This window comes from Orcinus orca, chromosome 2, assembly GCF_937001465.1.
Source record: "Orcinus orca chromosome 2, mOrcOrc1.1, whole genome shotgun sequence".
NCBI classification, from domain to species: Eukaryota; Metazoa; Chordata; class Mammalia; order Artiodactyla; family Delphinidae; genus Orcinus; species Orcinus orca.
In genome coordinates, this window is record NC_064560.1 from 65,748,697 (window position 1) to 65,764,435 (window position 15,739).

General features: G+C 40.3%; 1 protein-coding gene across 1 annotated transcript in view; it reads right to left on the reverse strand.

Moving 5' to 3' along the window:
* Positions 1-15,739, reverse strand: part of AGBL1 (AGBL carboxypeptidase 1) — a gene marked incomplete at its 5' end in the record, with an annotated part of 714,342 nt that overhangs the window by 624,060 nt on the left and 74,543 nt on the right. Inside the window, one exon of the mRNA XM_049707013.1 lies at positions 6,634-6,671. Coding sequence (XP_049562970.1) covers positions 6,634-6,671 — 38 coding nt within the window. The remainder of the gene's footprint in view (positions 1-6,633; positions 6,672-15,739) is intronic.

Here is a 15,739-nt window from a genome sequence, read left to right on the forward strand (position 1 = left end):
GCGGACTCTCAACCACTGCGCCACCAGGGAAGCCCGAGAGTGTGACCTTTAAAGCTGGGCAGCAAGGTTACTACCAAGGCGTTACGTGAAGATTCATCCCTGGAGCCAGTACAGATCAGGCAGAATCCCATGGTGCACACTCATTCCAAGCACCACTGCCAGGCCACCACTTCTCCAAACTGCATTTATACCTAATGCTCACAAAAGGGTGTTAGGGAGCAGAAAGAAAGAGGGAGAGGTGGAGAGACCAATGAGAAAGGAGAAGAAGATGAGGGAAAAAAAAAAAGGGAGAAGAGACACAGAAGTCCAGGTAGAGACACAGATAAAAGAGAGAAAGGCAGAGTGGATGCAGATAGAAAAAGGGACAAGGGCACATGGATGGACCTAGAGATTATCATACCAAGTGAAATGAGTCAGAAAGAGAAAGACAGATACCATATGAGATCACTTATATGTGGAATCTAAAATATGACACAAATGCTGTATAGCACAGGGAACTCGACTCGATACTCTGTAATGACCTATATGGGAAAAGAATCTAAAAAGAAGTGGATATATGTATATGTATAACTGATTCACTTTGCTGTACAGCAGAAACTAACACAACACTGTAAATCAACGATAGTCCAATAAAAGTTTTAAAAATAAATAAACTAGACATAACTTGGCTTAAAAATAAAATAAAATATGAAACAAAAACAGACTCACGGATATAGAGAACAGACTTGTGGTTACCAAGGAGGAGGGGCACTGGGGGAGGGATGGACTGGGAGTTTGGGGTTAGTAGATGCAGGTTATTACATATAGGATGGATAAACAATAAGGTCCTACTGTATTACACAGGGAACTCTATTCAATATCCTGGGATAAACGATAATGCAAAGGAATAAATAAAAGAATGTATATATGTGTATAACTGAGTCACTTTGCTGTACACCAGAAATTAACACATTGTAAATCAACTATACTTCAATAAATAAAATTTTCTTTAAAAAAAGGGACAGGGGCAAAGGACCATGTCTTATTTTTATTAATTAGAGAAAAAATTGCCTGCAATAGAAGCATTATTTATTAATCAAAGCCTTATTAAGTTTTGGTAATAAAAAGCTAAGTGTTTTTGTGCAGGATAGAGCATAAAAGGGCAAAGATTTCAATACAGGAAAATTTAGTGTTTGCACATGCGTAGGTAGAGAGAGGGGAACTGATACAGTAAAAGTATGGAATGTGGATTAGACCATTCTAGCCCACATCCATACAAAAAGGACCCTTGAATGAGCAATGACTTTAATTTTTAGGATTCTAAATTTCGGAAATAATTGGAGAAGAGGCCTAGGACTTCCAAGGCTTTATTTTGCATGCTGTTCCTCGGAAAAGGAAAGAGATGAGAGCTGTCTTTTGGTTCGTTTCTCTCTGTCCGCCATCTACCTTTCCTACATTGGCTTCTCATGCAATAGCTACTTGATGGAAGAAAGGGCTGAGACAAAATAACAAAATTGTTCTAATGCAACCTGGTGCTCTTTCCCTTTCTTTCTGTTGTTATGGTGGGCAGCTCCAAGGCTCCCAGATCCCTCAGCCCTGCTCTCCCTGTTACTGGTGAGGATTTCCTCCCACCACCCACTACGTCATAGGGCCTTGTTGACCTAAGATTCACAAGCCCACCCATGTTTACTGCCCCCAGGGTAGTAGATATGTCCTTCTGGCTCTATTTTAACTGGGGAATGTTCTCCTTTTGCAATGCAATTATAGAGATATACTAAAATGGCCAAATTTTATACTGATATCAAGGCCAGAATAATCACCAGCTAAAAAGAGTTTGCTTTCAGGAGATAAAGGTTCACATAAATATTCCCAGATATCACTGCCAGATGGTGAGGCCTTGAATTTTAGACAGAAACTGACTTCCTGCATTTAGGTTCAGTGGACACAAACTCATCTGGGATGTAAATTGACAGACATTCGATGTCAAGTCTTACTTATACATGAAGGCATTTGAAGGCAACTAGAGAATTCCATGACACTCATCTCCCCCACAGCAACCCCAGCCTAAGTGCAGTGGTACCATCCATACCCAGACCTTACATGCCACACAATACTTTGGTTAGACTGGTAGAACAAAGATGGCAACTGCTCCTCCCCAAATCCATGAAAGACTTTGCTATTTAAACACAGCACTCTTGAACTTTCCTACATTGTTTGTGGGAACTGGTGCAGCCACTGTGGAAAACAGTACGTAGGTTTCTCAAAAAGCTAAAAATAGAACTACCATATGACCCAGCTATTCCACTCCTGGTGTATATCCAAAAAGAAAACAAAACACTAATTCAAAAAGATACATGCATCCCAATGTTCATAGCAGCATTATTTATGATTGCCAAGATATGGAAGCAACCTAAGTGTCCATCAACAGATGAATGGATAAAGAAGATGTGGTATATACATATACAATGGAATACTATGCAGCCATAAAAAAAGAATGAAAATTTGCCATTTGCAGCAACTTGTATGGACTTGGAGGGCATTATGCTAAATGAATAAGTCAGACAGAGAAAGACAAATACTGTATGCTATCACTTATATGTGGAATCTAAAAAAAAAAAATACAACAAACTAGTGAATACAAAAACAAAGAAGCAGACTCACAGATATAGAGAACATACTAGTGGTTACCAGTAGGGAGAGGGAAATGGGGAGGGGCAGTATAGGGGTATGAGATTAAGAGGTACAAACTTTTAGGTATAAAATAATCTACAAAGATATGTTGTACAACACAGGGAATATAGCCAATATTTCATAATAACTATAAATGGAGTATAACCTTTAAAAATTGTGACTCACTATATTGTATACCTGTGACTTGTATAATACTGTACATCAACTATACTTCAATAAAAAATAAATTTAAAAAAGAAAAAACAGCCCTCTTGCCTGCTGAGCTCAAATATGATCTCAGAATCCTTCTACCCACACATGGGAGCTGGCACTTGCAACGGAACTTTCTGCTGTCCTTGTTCTAAGATCCTCTAGATCTCGAGAACCTGCTCCCTCCCAAGTAACTTCTGCATGTTCATAAAGACTTTCTGCCACCGTATTCTTACTTCATGTGAACCCACAGGAATGACACCAGTGCTGGGGAATTTAAGATCAATTATGCAAGAAGAGCATTTCTATGAAATACCAATAAAGGTATTTGGGAGGGATCATCTGAAACCCTGAATGAGCGTCAGCTAATGTGTGGTCAAATATGCAACAGTGATTCTCAGAAGGAGGCAATTTTGACATCCCAGGGGACAATCAGCAGTGTCTAGAGACAAGTCTTAGTCATTATAACTGGCAATGTCACCTGGTGAGAAAAGGCCAGGGATGCTGCTAAACATTCCAAAATGCACAGGACAGGCCTCAACAACTAAGAATTAACCAGTTCACAATGCAAGGGTGTTAAGGTTGAGAAACCCTGATAGACATGAAGGCTGAGTATTTATTGGTAGAAAGAAGAGAAGTTCTCATCCAGCTCTCTTGTGTTAGGATGAACCTGAGACTCAGACAAAAGTCTATGTGGACAGCTCAGCAGAATTAGCAAATAACCCTATACATCCTTCTAATGCCACAATAAAACTTGTTTTATATGTGGAGGATGGCAGGCTATCATTTCCCTGACAGTCTATTTGTATAATTAAACAGAGATTAGAACTAATATCATTGGTTCTATGCATGGGTCGTTGGATTCAGTAGTAGAGGGCGGTATTGCCTTTTTTATACATGTAGATATTATAAATCATTCATTCACTTAAACATTTAGTACACAAATATTTATTTTAGGCTTTTTATTGTGCTGATGCAAGTAATACAACAATCAGCAAAGATGACCCTTGCCCTCAAAAGTTTGCAATCTGCTGGGAGAGATGGGCAACAGCAAATTCAATGCAGCGTAATCAATGTTGTGTTGGGAGAGCCTATGGGAGCATAGAGGAGGGGCATCCAGCCTGGTCTTGGTAGCCAGGGAAAGTGTTTTCTGAGGGAATGAGGTCTCAGCTGAGCTCTGGAGGGAGAGTAGAAGTTAGAAACTCTAAAACTGAGCCCCTAGTGCAGTGTACTCCATTTGCTAAGCACAACTAGCACGTTGGAAACCCAGTTAATGCTCTAAGCCTGAATCAGACAGTATTTGCACTGGCTATTGGTTTCTCCTGGGCCCATACATCATGTTTTACACAGAAATAGTTAATAACTGTCATGTGACTACATTCAGATTTTTACACCTGGTGTATCAGGACACTCAACTCTGAGCTTCAGGGGGGTGTGTGTATGGGTAGAAAAATAAGTCAGCCTTTCTCAGCTAGTGTAAACAGCTCTTTGCAGGAAACTGCTCTCAGCAGGAAGCCACTTTCTCATCACTTTAGCAAAGCTAGATTGTAACTAATTTTTTTTGTATTTTTATTGGAATATAGTTGATTTACAATGTTGTGTTAGTTTCAGGTGTACAGCAAAGTGAATCAGTTATACATATACATATATCCAATCTATTTTTTAGATTCTTTTCCCATATAGGTCATTACAGATTATTGAGTTCCCTGTGCTATACAGCAGGTCCTTATTAGTTATCTATTTTATGTATAGTAGTGTGTATATGTCAATCCCAATCTCACAATTTATCCCTCCCCAACTCTTTCGCTGCTGGTAACCATAAGTTTGTCTTCTACATCTGTGACTCTATATCACTTTTGTAAATAAGTTCGTTTGCACCATTTAACTAATTTTTAAATCAGGCACCCCAATTCTCTACCATCTCCAGCCCAAGTACACCTTTCAAATCTTTTAATCACACAATACCTTGCCTAACTCATCGGTTCTTTCCATAGATCAAAGAAGTAGAAATGAAGAATAAGTAATTAACAGATGACTGTTCCCTAGCTTCCCCGTCAGTAATCTCCCAAACAGACTGTGTGACCAAACTGCATGAACAAGGTAACATCTTAGAGAAAGATCACCAGAAGTCTACAAGCCTGCACACAGTGAGGGATGGTGATGATTCTGACCCCCTATCTCAGTGACTAACTGAGATTACTTCCCTTCTTCCCTTTAAAAGTATCATTGACGAATCTTCAGAGGTGGTTTTGGGGGGAGGCTGAGTCTACCATCTCCCCAGATTGCCAGCATCCCGATTAAAGGCATCTTTCCTTTCTACCAACATTTGCGAGTATGTAATTGATTTTGTAAGCAGCAAGCAGCGGGACCCCCACCCCCTGCATTTGATAACACTAGCAGGGCTCTGTCCCCATGAAACGTCAGGCCTCTACTGCCAAAGCTGGGCAGGGAGGATACAGGAGAAAGCTACTTTCCCAAGGCACAGCACTCGCCGGCTGGCTTACCCAGCCGTTCTCAGCATCTTTACTTCCTGCAATCCAAGAACTTCCTCACCTTGTTTCCTCAAACACCTGGTGTTATATAATCAGGTGAGCAGACAGAGTGAGCAGGTAAATAACGAAAACCCAGATGCCAAACCTGAGTCAAGTTCAGTATGGAGAATGAACCGTTCTCTCTCCATAACCCGCAGGTAACACTTTCTCCCCCCCTCCTATCTCGAGGGCTTCCTAACCCCTCACTCTTCACTCCCCCAACCTGCTCTAACCACCTTCACTCTCCCTGCAGGTCAGGCAGCTGTGGATAGACTTGTGTACTGTATCAATTTCCAACAAACCAAATGAATTCAAGCTTCAATTATTTTTTCAGTCTACAAAGGGAAGCACTATGTGATGTGACTCTCTGCACTTAGAGTTGACAGAGATACATGGTTGGGGGAGAAGGTGTTTTGATTTTTATTTATTTATTTGTAAGTTTTATTAAAGTTCACCTATTACCCACATGCCTCGGGCTCCCTATAGAGAAACAAATATCACAATTGAAGCAGCTGGTTTCCAAGATGCCAAATTAAAATAGATGAAGCAGTAAGGAGGGGAAAAAAATAAAAACATTAAGCTGAAACTTCTTCACTCCCAAGTGCATGGTGCCTTCTACTATATTGCACACATGAAATTGACTCCCAATGTAATTAGACCAGAGCTACAAGGCAAACACACAAAAAATTTCTCAAATTATTCAGACTCCCAGAGCTATTCTTTTGCAATCACTCAAGTAACTGAGAAAAGAGGCAAATTTTTAATATAAATTTGTTATCAGCATCTACACTGTCCAAGCGATTCCAACACCCCATCTGCCCAAGAATATAGTCACTAGCTGAGTTGTGAATCAAAGGCAAGAATCATGCTTCCCACCCACTGTCATAAACTTTTCTTCCATAGGACAATCCCACTGGAACCTGCAGTTTATTCCAACGGTCCTTAAAAGCTGCTGGTCCAATTAGAAGGAGCTGGAGAGTTCCTCGGGTCTGCAGTAGACAACATACTCCAGTTAGAGTCAATTGTCTTGGCAGCATTATGAATGGCACCTCCACAGAGAGAGAGGTTAACTCTCTCTTTGCAGCCCCGAGTTAGAGCAGCCGTAATATCCTCCATCTCACCCCAAAGATCCAGGAATGGCTCTATTGCCTTCCAGGTTGAAAATGAGCCATGGAGACAGAAGAGCATCTTTCACTGAACTCAGAGGGGAAAGAAATAACCACGTTTCAAAAGAGGCACTTACTGGATTTCAGCAATGCTGCCAGAACTTCAGTGGCTGCCCTGGGGAAAGAGAAAGAAAAGTGGAAAAGTCAATGTTCAATGGTCTTTTTGTCAGCCCATGGATCCCATAGCTGGCCGTCTCATTGCTGCCACCTAACTGCCCCATTATTAACCAGGTAGCAGGCATTCCATTGATTCTACTGCTGACCATTAAAGGGGCACAAATGTAGAAATCACGCTGAGTGAATTGTCTGTCTTGCAAATGGGTCTCAAGAGTCCCTTCCTCTGCTGAAAGGGAGTCCCTTCCTCTTGCCTCCCACCTTCCACCAACTTCCTCATGCTGTGCTCCTTCCAGCCAGAGCTCTGGCAGTCCCTTGATTTATACCTGGAAACCCTGGGGACTCTGGAGAATGGGTTGGGAGGGGGTGAGACTTGGAGGTTGAGTGAGTACAGCAGTGCACTGCAAACTTCTTGAAACACTCACGGCCCTGGGAACACACTAGAAAACATTCACACATTGGAAAGCGAAGCTGGTTCCTTAGGGTAAAAAATGGTTACATTGCATTTTCCTTCCAAATTCACTGTTTTCTTCCATGAAGGAATTTGACAGCCTTTGCAGTGAGGGGAGGCATATAGAATGAAAATGCATTTGGCTCAGGTCTTAGTGACCCTTCAGTCTACTCCCTGAGCCTGGGAAGGTCACACAAAGACCCCCTTACAGGGCAGAGGAAAACTTCATGGCACTGAGGACACTGTGGGAGGGAGAATGTGTACTTTTTAAATTAAAGAATAGAAGTATTCTGCACAGCCCTACTAACTTATCCTTAAGGCCTGTTAAACAGTGATATGTCCCCAGCACCCTTCTGAGAACTGGGGGAACAGGCCAAAGAGGCTAGATCACCCTTCCAAGATTATACAGACATGTGAGCAGAACTGGGGCCCCAAACCCAGGAATCTCACTTCCCATCTTTGCTTCCTCCACATCCACTGTTCTCCAGAATCTCTCTCGGTACTTTCTTTGCCCTGGTCTCTGCCCAGTTGATAAGGGACAATTCTCTTTGCAATATATTATTTACTATTGAGCAACAGAGCTGACAGTAAAAAAATAATAATAATAACAAAGGAATGAATAAAAATAAACTAAAACAGAAAGTAGGCACTTGAAACCTTACTGCTTCCCATAACCCACGAGGGAATCCTGCAAAGCAGCGGCCTGAAACTCACTGATGCAAACCCGTGTCTGGGATGACCCCCAGCTCTGTGAGATCCAAACAACCTGCAGTCGTAAAGAAGGCAAGGCTAGTTTTCACCGATAGACTACATCATTTCTCCTTCCCAACCATGATTTCCTCTAATCAACTTTCAGCTTCCTCAGCTACGCTCTTTTGTAACACGACATAGTGCTGTTGCAGGAAGGAGGACCTCTTCCAAGGCCCCGAGAAGGGGACCCGTTCTTGTCTAACACTTGGAAATGAATGTCCAAGGAGACAAAGTTGTCTCTTGCTGCGAGACAACGCATGCAAGTGGTTACCATCATGCCTGGCTAAGGCGGGCAGCTTGGGCCAACAGTTCCCTAACAGTGGGGCAACAGTGGATTTAAGAAAGGGCACTTTGAAGGTGCTGCTGGCAGCCCAAGCCAGTGTGGAAAATCTGTGAGCCACAGTGCAGAGGGCCTGGCTTGGGTTGGGAGAAAATGAAAATCAGTACTTTGGGGAAAAGCAGAGTAGCCATATTGAGTTCATCAGAGGAGGTTAGCAGAGAAGAAGGAAACCACAGAAGCAGGAAAATAAAGAATGGGGATGTCCCAAGAAAAATACCTAGCCAGGTCCTTAGATCACAGGTCAGGTCTTAGGGCAACTCTGCATTTCCGATTTGCGTGGCACATTTGTTTGGGCGAGTTCACCATGGAGGTAGGGCTCTGTTAGATAATAGTTTTATAAGGGATACACTGGTGGTGGGGAAGGACAGGCTGCAGGCAGGTCAGTTAGGAGGATCTGAGGTAACAGGGTCCCCAGCCAAAAGAGTGATGTAGAGGAAGAAGGAAGAGAGGGGGGTTAAAGGGAAGTTTAGAGTCTTGCTACCCAAAGCATGGGTCTCCCACCTGCAGCTTCGTATTTCCTGAGAGCCAAATAGAAATTCAGACTCTTAAGCCCCAATCTCTGGCCTGCTGAATCAGTACATTTATTCTAGCAGATAATTCATACACATATTAACCTTTGAGAATAACTGGTTTAGAGGACAGTGTCAATCTGGCTCAGTTGCTCTTTGATGATGCGAGGAAGATTCAAGGTGACTCCCAGATCTCAACCCTCTAGAAGGTAGCTAACAGTATGATAACACAATAAATAAACATGAATCCAAACAGTGACATGATATAGCAGAAAAGACATGGTAAGTGTCACATTAGCCAAAGATGGGAGAGAAGCAAGAAGAACTACAATCCTACAGTCTGTGGGAACAAAACCCACATTCACTGAAAGACAAGATGAAAGGCAGAGGGCTATGTATCAGATGAAGGAACAAGATAAAACCCCAGAAAAACAACTAAATGAAGTGGAGATAGGCAACCTTCCAGAAAAACAATTCAGAATCATGATAGTGAAGATGATCCAGGACCTTGGAAAAAGAATGGAGGCAAAGACTGAGAAGATGCAAGAAATGTTTAACAAAGATCTGGAAGAATTAAAGAACAAACAAACAGAGATGAACAATACAATAACTGAAATGAAAACTACAATAGAAGGAATCAATAGCAGAATAACTGAAGCAGAAGAACGGATAAGTGACCTGGAAGACAGAATGGTGGAATTCACTGCCATGGAACAGAATAAAGAAAAAAGAATGAAAAGAAATGAAGACAGCCTAAGAGACCTCTGGCTGTTAATGCAACAACATTCACATAATAGGGGTCCCAGAAGGAGAAGAGAGAGAGAAAGGACGCAAGAAAATATTTGAAGAGATTAGAGTTGAAAACTTCCCTAACATTGGAAAGGAAATAGCCACCCAAGTCCAGGAAGCACAGAGAGTCCCATACAGGATAAACCCAATGAGAAACATGCTGAGACACATAGTAATCAAATTAGCAAAATTAAAGACAAAGACAAATTATTGAAAGCAGCAAGGGAAAAACAGCAAATAACATACAAGAAAACTCCCATAAGATTAACAGCTGATTTCTCAGCAGAAACTCTACAAGCCAGAAGGGAGTGGCATGATATACTTAAAGTGATGAAAGGGAAGAACCTACAACCAAGATTACTCTACCCGGTAAGGATCTCATTCAGATTCGATGGAGAAATCAAAAGCTTTACAGACAAGCAAAAGCTAAGAATTCAGCACCACCAAACCAGCTCTACAACAAATGCTAAAGGAACTTCTCTAAGTGGGAAACACAACAGAAGAAACGGACCTACAAAAACAAACCCAAAACAATTAAGAAAATGGTCATAGGAAAATACATATCGATAATTACCTGAAACGTGAATGGATTAAATACTCCACTAAAAGACACAGGCTTGGGCTTCCCTGGTGGCGCAGTGGTTGAGAGTCCGCCTGCCAATGCAGGAGACACGGATTTGTGCCCCGGTCTGGGAAGATCCCACATGCCACAGAGCGGCTAGGCCCGTGAGCCATGGCCGCTGAGCCTGCACGACTGGAGCCTGTGCTCCACAACGGGAGAGGCCACAGCAGTGAGAGGCCTGCATACGGCAAAATAAATAAATAAATAAAAAGACACAGGCTTGCTGAATGGATACAAAAACAAGACCCATATATGTGGTGTCTAGAAGAGACCCACTTCAGACCTAGGGACACATACAGACAGAAAGTGAGGGAATGGAAAAGATATTCCATGAAAATGGAAATCAAAAGAAACCTGGAGTAGCAATACTCATATCAGGTAAAAGAGACTTTAAAATAAAGAATGTTACGAGAGACAAGGAAGGACACTACATAATGATCAAGGAACCAATCCAAGAAGAACATATAACAATTATAAATATATATGCACCCAACATAGGAACACCTCAATACAAAAGGCAACTGCTAACAGCTATAAAACAGGAAATTTACAGTAACACAATAATAGTGGGGGACTTTAAGACCTCACTTACACCAATGGACAGATCATCCAAACAGAAAATTAATAAGGAAACACAAGCTTTAAATGACACAATAGACAGATAGATTTAATTGATATTTATAGGACATTCCATCCAAAAACAGCAGACTACACTTTCTTCTCAAATGCACATGGAACATTCTCCAGGATAGACCACATCTTGGGTCACGAATCAAGGCTCAGTAAATTTAAGAAAACTGAAATCATATCAAGCATCTTTTCTGACCGAAACACTATGAGATTAGAAACGAGTTACAGGGGAAAAAACGTAAAAAACACAAACACATGGAGGCTAAACAATATGTTACTAAATAACCAAGAGATCACTGAAGAAATCAAACAATATGTAGAGACAAATGACAATGAAAACACGACGATCCAAACCTATGGGATGCAGCAAAAGCAGTTCTAAGAGGGAAGTTTATAGCTATACAAGCCTACCTCAAGAAACAAGAAAAATCTCAAATAAGCAATCTAACCTTACACCAAAAGGAACTAGAGAAAGAAGAACAAACAAAACCCAAAGTTAGCAGAAGGAAAGAAATCATAAAGATTAGAGCAGAAATAAATGAAATAGAAACAAAGAAAACAATAGCAAAGATCAATAAAACTAAAAGCTGGCTCTTTGAGAAGATAAAAAAAATTGATAAACAATTAGCCAGACTCATCAAGAAAAAGAGGGAGAGGACTCAAATCAATAAAATTAGAAATGAAAAAGGAGAAGTCAACAGACACTGCAGAAATACAAAGCAACCTAAGAGACTACTACAAGCAACTCTATGCCAATAAAATGGACAACCTGGAAGAAATGAACAAATTCTTAGAGAGGTAAAACCTTTCAAGACTGAACCAGGAAGAAACAGAAAATATGAACAGACCAATCACAAGTAACGAAATTGAAACTGTGATTAAAAATCTTCCAGCAAATAAAAGTCCAGGACCAGATGGCTTCACAGGTGAATTCTATCAAACATTTAGAGAAGAGCTAACACCCATGCTTCCCAAACTCTGCCACAAAACTGCAGAGGAAGGAGCCCTCCCAAACTCATTCTATGAGGCCACCATCACCCTGATATCAAAACCAGACAAAGATACTACAAAAAAAGAAAATTACAGACCAATATCACTGATGAATATACATGCAAAAATCCTCAACAAAATACTATCAAACAGAATCCAACAACACATTAAAAGGATCACACACCATCATCAAGTGGGATTTATCCCAGAGATGCAAGGATTCTTCAATATATGCAAATCAATCAATGTGATACACCTTATTAACAAATTGAAGAATAAAAACCATATGATCATCTCAATAGATGCAGAAAAAGCTTTTGACAAAATTCGCCACCCATTTCTGATAAAAACTCTCCAGAAAGTGGGCATGGAGGGAACCTACCTCAACATAATAAAGGCCATATACGACAAACCCACAGCAAACATCATTCTCAATGGTGAAAAACTGAAAGCATTTCTTGTAAGATCAGGAACAAGACAAGGATGTCCACTCTCAACACTATTATTCAACACACTTTTGGAAGTCCTAGCCATGGCAATCATAGAAGAAAAACAAATAAAAAGAATACAAATTGGAAAATAAGAAATAAAACCGTCACTGTTTGCAGATGACATGATACTATACATAGAGAATCCTAAAGATGCCGCCAGAAAACTACTATTGCTAATCAATGAATTTGGTAAAGTTGCACGATACAAAATTAATGCACAGAAATCTCTTGCATTCCTATACACTAATGATGAAAAATCTGAAAGAGAAATTAAGGGAATACTCCCATTTACCATTTCAACAAAAAGAATAAAAGACCTAGGAATAAACCTACTAGGAGACAAAAGACCTGTATGCGGAAAACTATTAGACACTGATGAAAGAAATTAAAGATGATACCAACAGATGAAGAGATATACCATGTTCTTGGATTGGAATAATCAATACTGTGAAAATGACTATACTACTGAAAGCAATCTACAGATTAAATGCAATTCCTATCAAATTACCAATGGCATTTTTTAGAGAACTAGAGCAAAAAAATTTTAAATTTGTATGGAGACACAAAAGACCCCGAATAGCCAAAGCAGTCTTGAGGGAAAAAAATGCAGCCAGAGGAATCAGACTCCCTGACTTCAGACTATACTACACAGCTACAGTAATCAAGACAATATGGTACTGGCACAAAAACAGAAATGTAGATCAATGGAACAAGATAACTTCAACTAATCTATGACAAAGGAGGCAAGGATATACAATGGAGAAAAGACAGCCTCTTCAATAAGTGGTGCTGGGAAAACTGGACAGCTACATGTAAAAGAATGAAATTAGAACACTCCCTAACACCATACACAAAAATAAATTCAAAATGGATTAGGGACCTAAATGTAAGACCGGACACTATAAAACTCTTAGAGGAAAACACAGGAAGAACCCTCTTTGACATAAATCACAGCAAGATCTTTTTTGATCCACCTCCTAGAGAAATGGAAATAAAAACAAAAATAAACAAATGGGACCTAATGAAACTTAAAAGCTTTTGCACAGCAAAGGAAACCATAAACAAGATGAAAAAACAACCCTCAGAATGGGAGAAAATATTTGCAAATGAATCAATGGACAAAGGATTAATCTCCAAAATATATAAACAGCTCATGCAGCTCAATATGAAAAAAACAAACAACCCAATCCAAAAATGGACAGAAGACCTAAATAGACATTTCTCCAAAGAAGACATACAGATGGCCAAGAAGCACATGAAAAGCTGCTCAGCATCACTAATTATTAGAGAAATGCAAATCAAAACTACAATGAGATATCACCTCACACCAGTTAGACTGGGCATCATCAGAAAATCTACAAACAACAAATGCTGGAGAGAGTGTGGAGAAAAGGGAACCCTCTTGCACTGTTGGTGGGAATGTAAATTGATACAGCCACTATGGAGAACAGTATGGAGGCTCCTTAAAAAACTAAAAATAGAACTACCATATGACCCAGCAATCCCATTACTGGACATATACCCAGAGAAAACCATAATTCCAAAATATACATGCACGCCAATGTTCATTGCAGCACTATTTACAATAGCCAGGTCATGGAAGCAACCTAAATGGTCATCAACAGACGAATGGATAAAGAAGATGTGGTACATATATACAATGGAATAATGCTCAGCCATAAAAATGAACGAAATTCGGTCATTATTGAGACATGGATGGATCTAGAGGCTGTCATACACAGTGAAGTAAATCAGAAAGAGAAAAACAAATATCGTATATTAACGCGTACGTGTGGAACCTAGAAAAATGGTACAGATGAACCGGTTTGCAGGGCAGAAATTGAGACACAGATGTAGAGAACAAATGTATGGACACCAAACGGGAAAAGCGGCAGGGTGGTGGTGGTGGTGGTGGGATGAACTGGGAGATTGGGATTGACATGTATACACTGATGTGTATAAAATTGATGACTAATAAGAACCTGCTGTATAAAAAAATAAATTAAATAAAATTCAAACATTAAAAGGAAAAAGAAAATATAGTTGAGCATAGGTTAATGGAATAAATTAAAATCACCCAAATATCTCTCACCTAACTACTGTGAAACTCCAGAATGAATCTATTCATATCAACTCTAGGACCCCTTCAAACTGTTCTTTCAGCTGCAACTAGAGTGATCTTCCCAAGAACATCTGATTAAGGCACCCTCAAATTGCCACTCCCATGCCCACTTTCACTCTTGGATAAAAATCCAAATCCAAAAACATGGTCTAGGAGACCTAAAAAGTTTGGCTCCTGTCACCTGCTCCAGCCTAGCTTCATACCACCCTCTTACTCTCTGTGGTTCTGCCCCTCTGGCCTTTTTCCAAGCTTTGGAACATGTTCCCATAACTTGTCCTTTGTCCTTGCTAATGACACAGCCTAAAATGCTCTAGACCTTCCCCTCCTCCTTCACATCCTAACTCAGGTGTCACTTCCTTAGGAAAGACTTCTGTGATCCCTAGCCTAGGTCCAGGCCCTCTAATTGGTGTGTTCATCCTTCACAACCCACCCTTTTTAATTGCTCAATTCAGTTTGTAATTCTTCACTCATTTCATGATTATTTTATTAATGTCTGTCTCCTCTTCCAGTCTGCAAACTCCAGAAAACAGAAAACATTTTGCTTTGCCTTATTCTACCCCCACCATTTAATAGTATTTGAATACAGAACACCATCGAATATTTGTTGAACCTTTTCCAAATATCAGGCCCTGGTCTAGGAGCTTTATATACACTGTCCATTCATTCAACAAGTATTTACTGAGCACCTACTATGTGCTGGGATAAACTAATAAACCAAAGATTCTTGCACTCAAAAAGGTTAGGGTGAAAGAAATAGTTAATAGGTAATCAGTATTTTTTGAGGAATACATTAAATTAGCATTCTAAAATGTGGTCAGTGCTATGAGGGAAAAAAAAAAAGAAAAGTAAGAACAAGGTAAAGAGATAAGATGCACAGGGCTGGGTTGCAAGTTTGGCTACAGTAGGCTTCACGGAGAAGGGAAACTCTGAGCAAAGGCATGAAGGAGGGAAGAAAGTTGCTATATGAATATCAGAAGGATGCATGTTCAGACCCTCTAAAATGACAATAGGCCTGACCTGTTCAAAGAAGAGCAAGTTGGCCAGGGCTGCTGGAGCCAAAACAGATGAGAGGAGAGGAGCAGGAGCTGGGGTGAGGAGTAACAGGGAACTATTCACGTAGGGCCTGGTAAGCACTCTAGCGGCTTTCCCTTCACTCCAAGTGAGAGATTCACTACAGGATTTTGAGCAATGATCTAACATGTTTTAAGAAGATTTCTCCGACTGCTCTATTTTTCAAAAGAGAAAAGGACTCTAAGGAAGCCAAGAGTAGAAACCAGAGACAGACCAGAGTAGAAAGCAGTAGAGAGCTTTGTGGAGCAAACCAAATACAGCAATGAGTAAAAAATGTTATAGACACTGGTCAAGTGGGATTTCT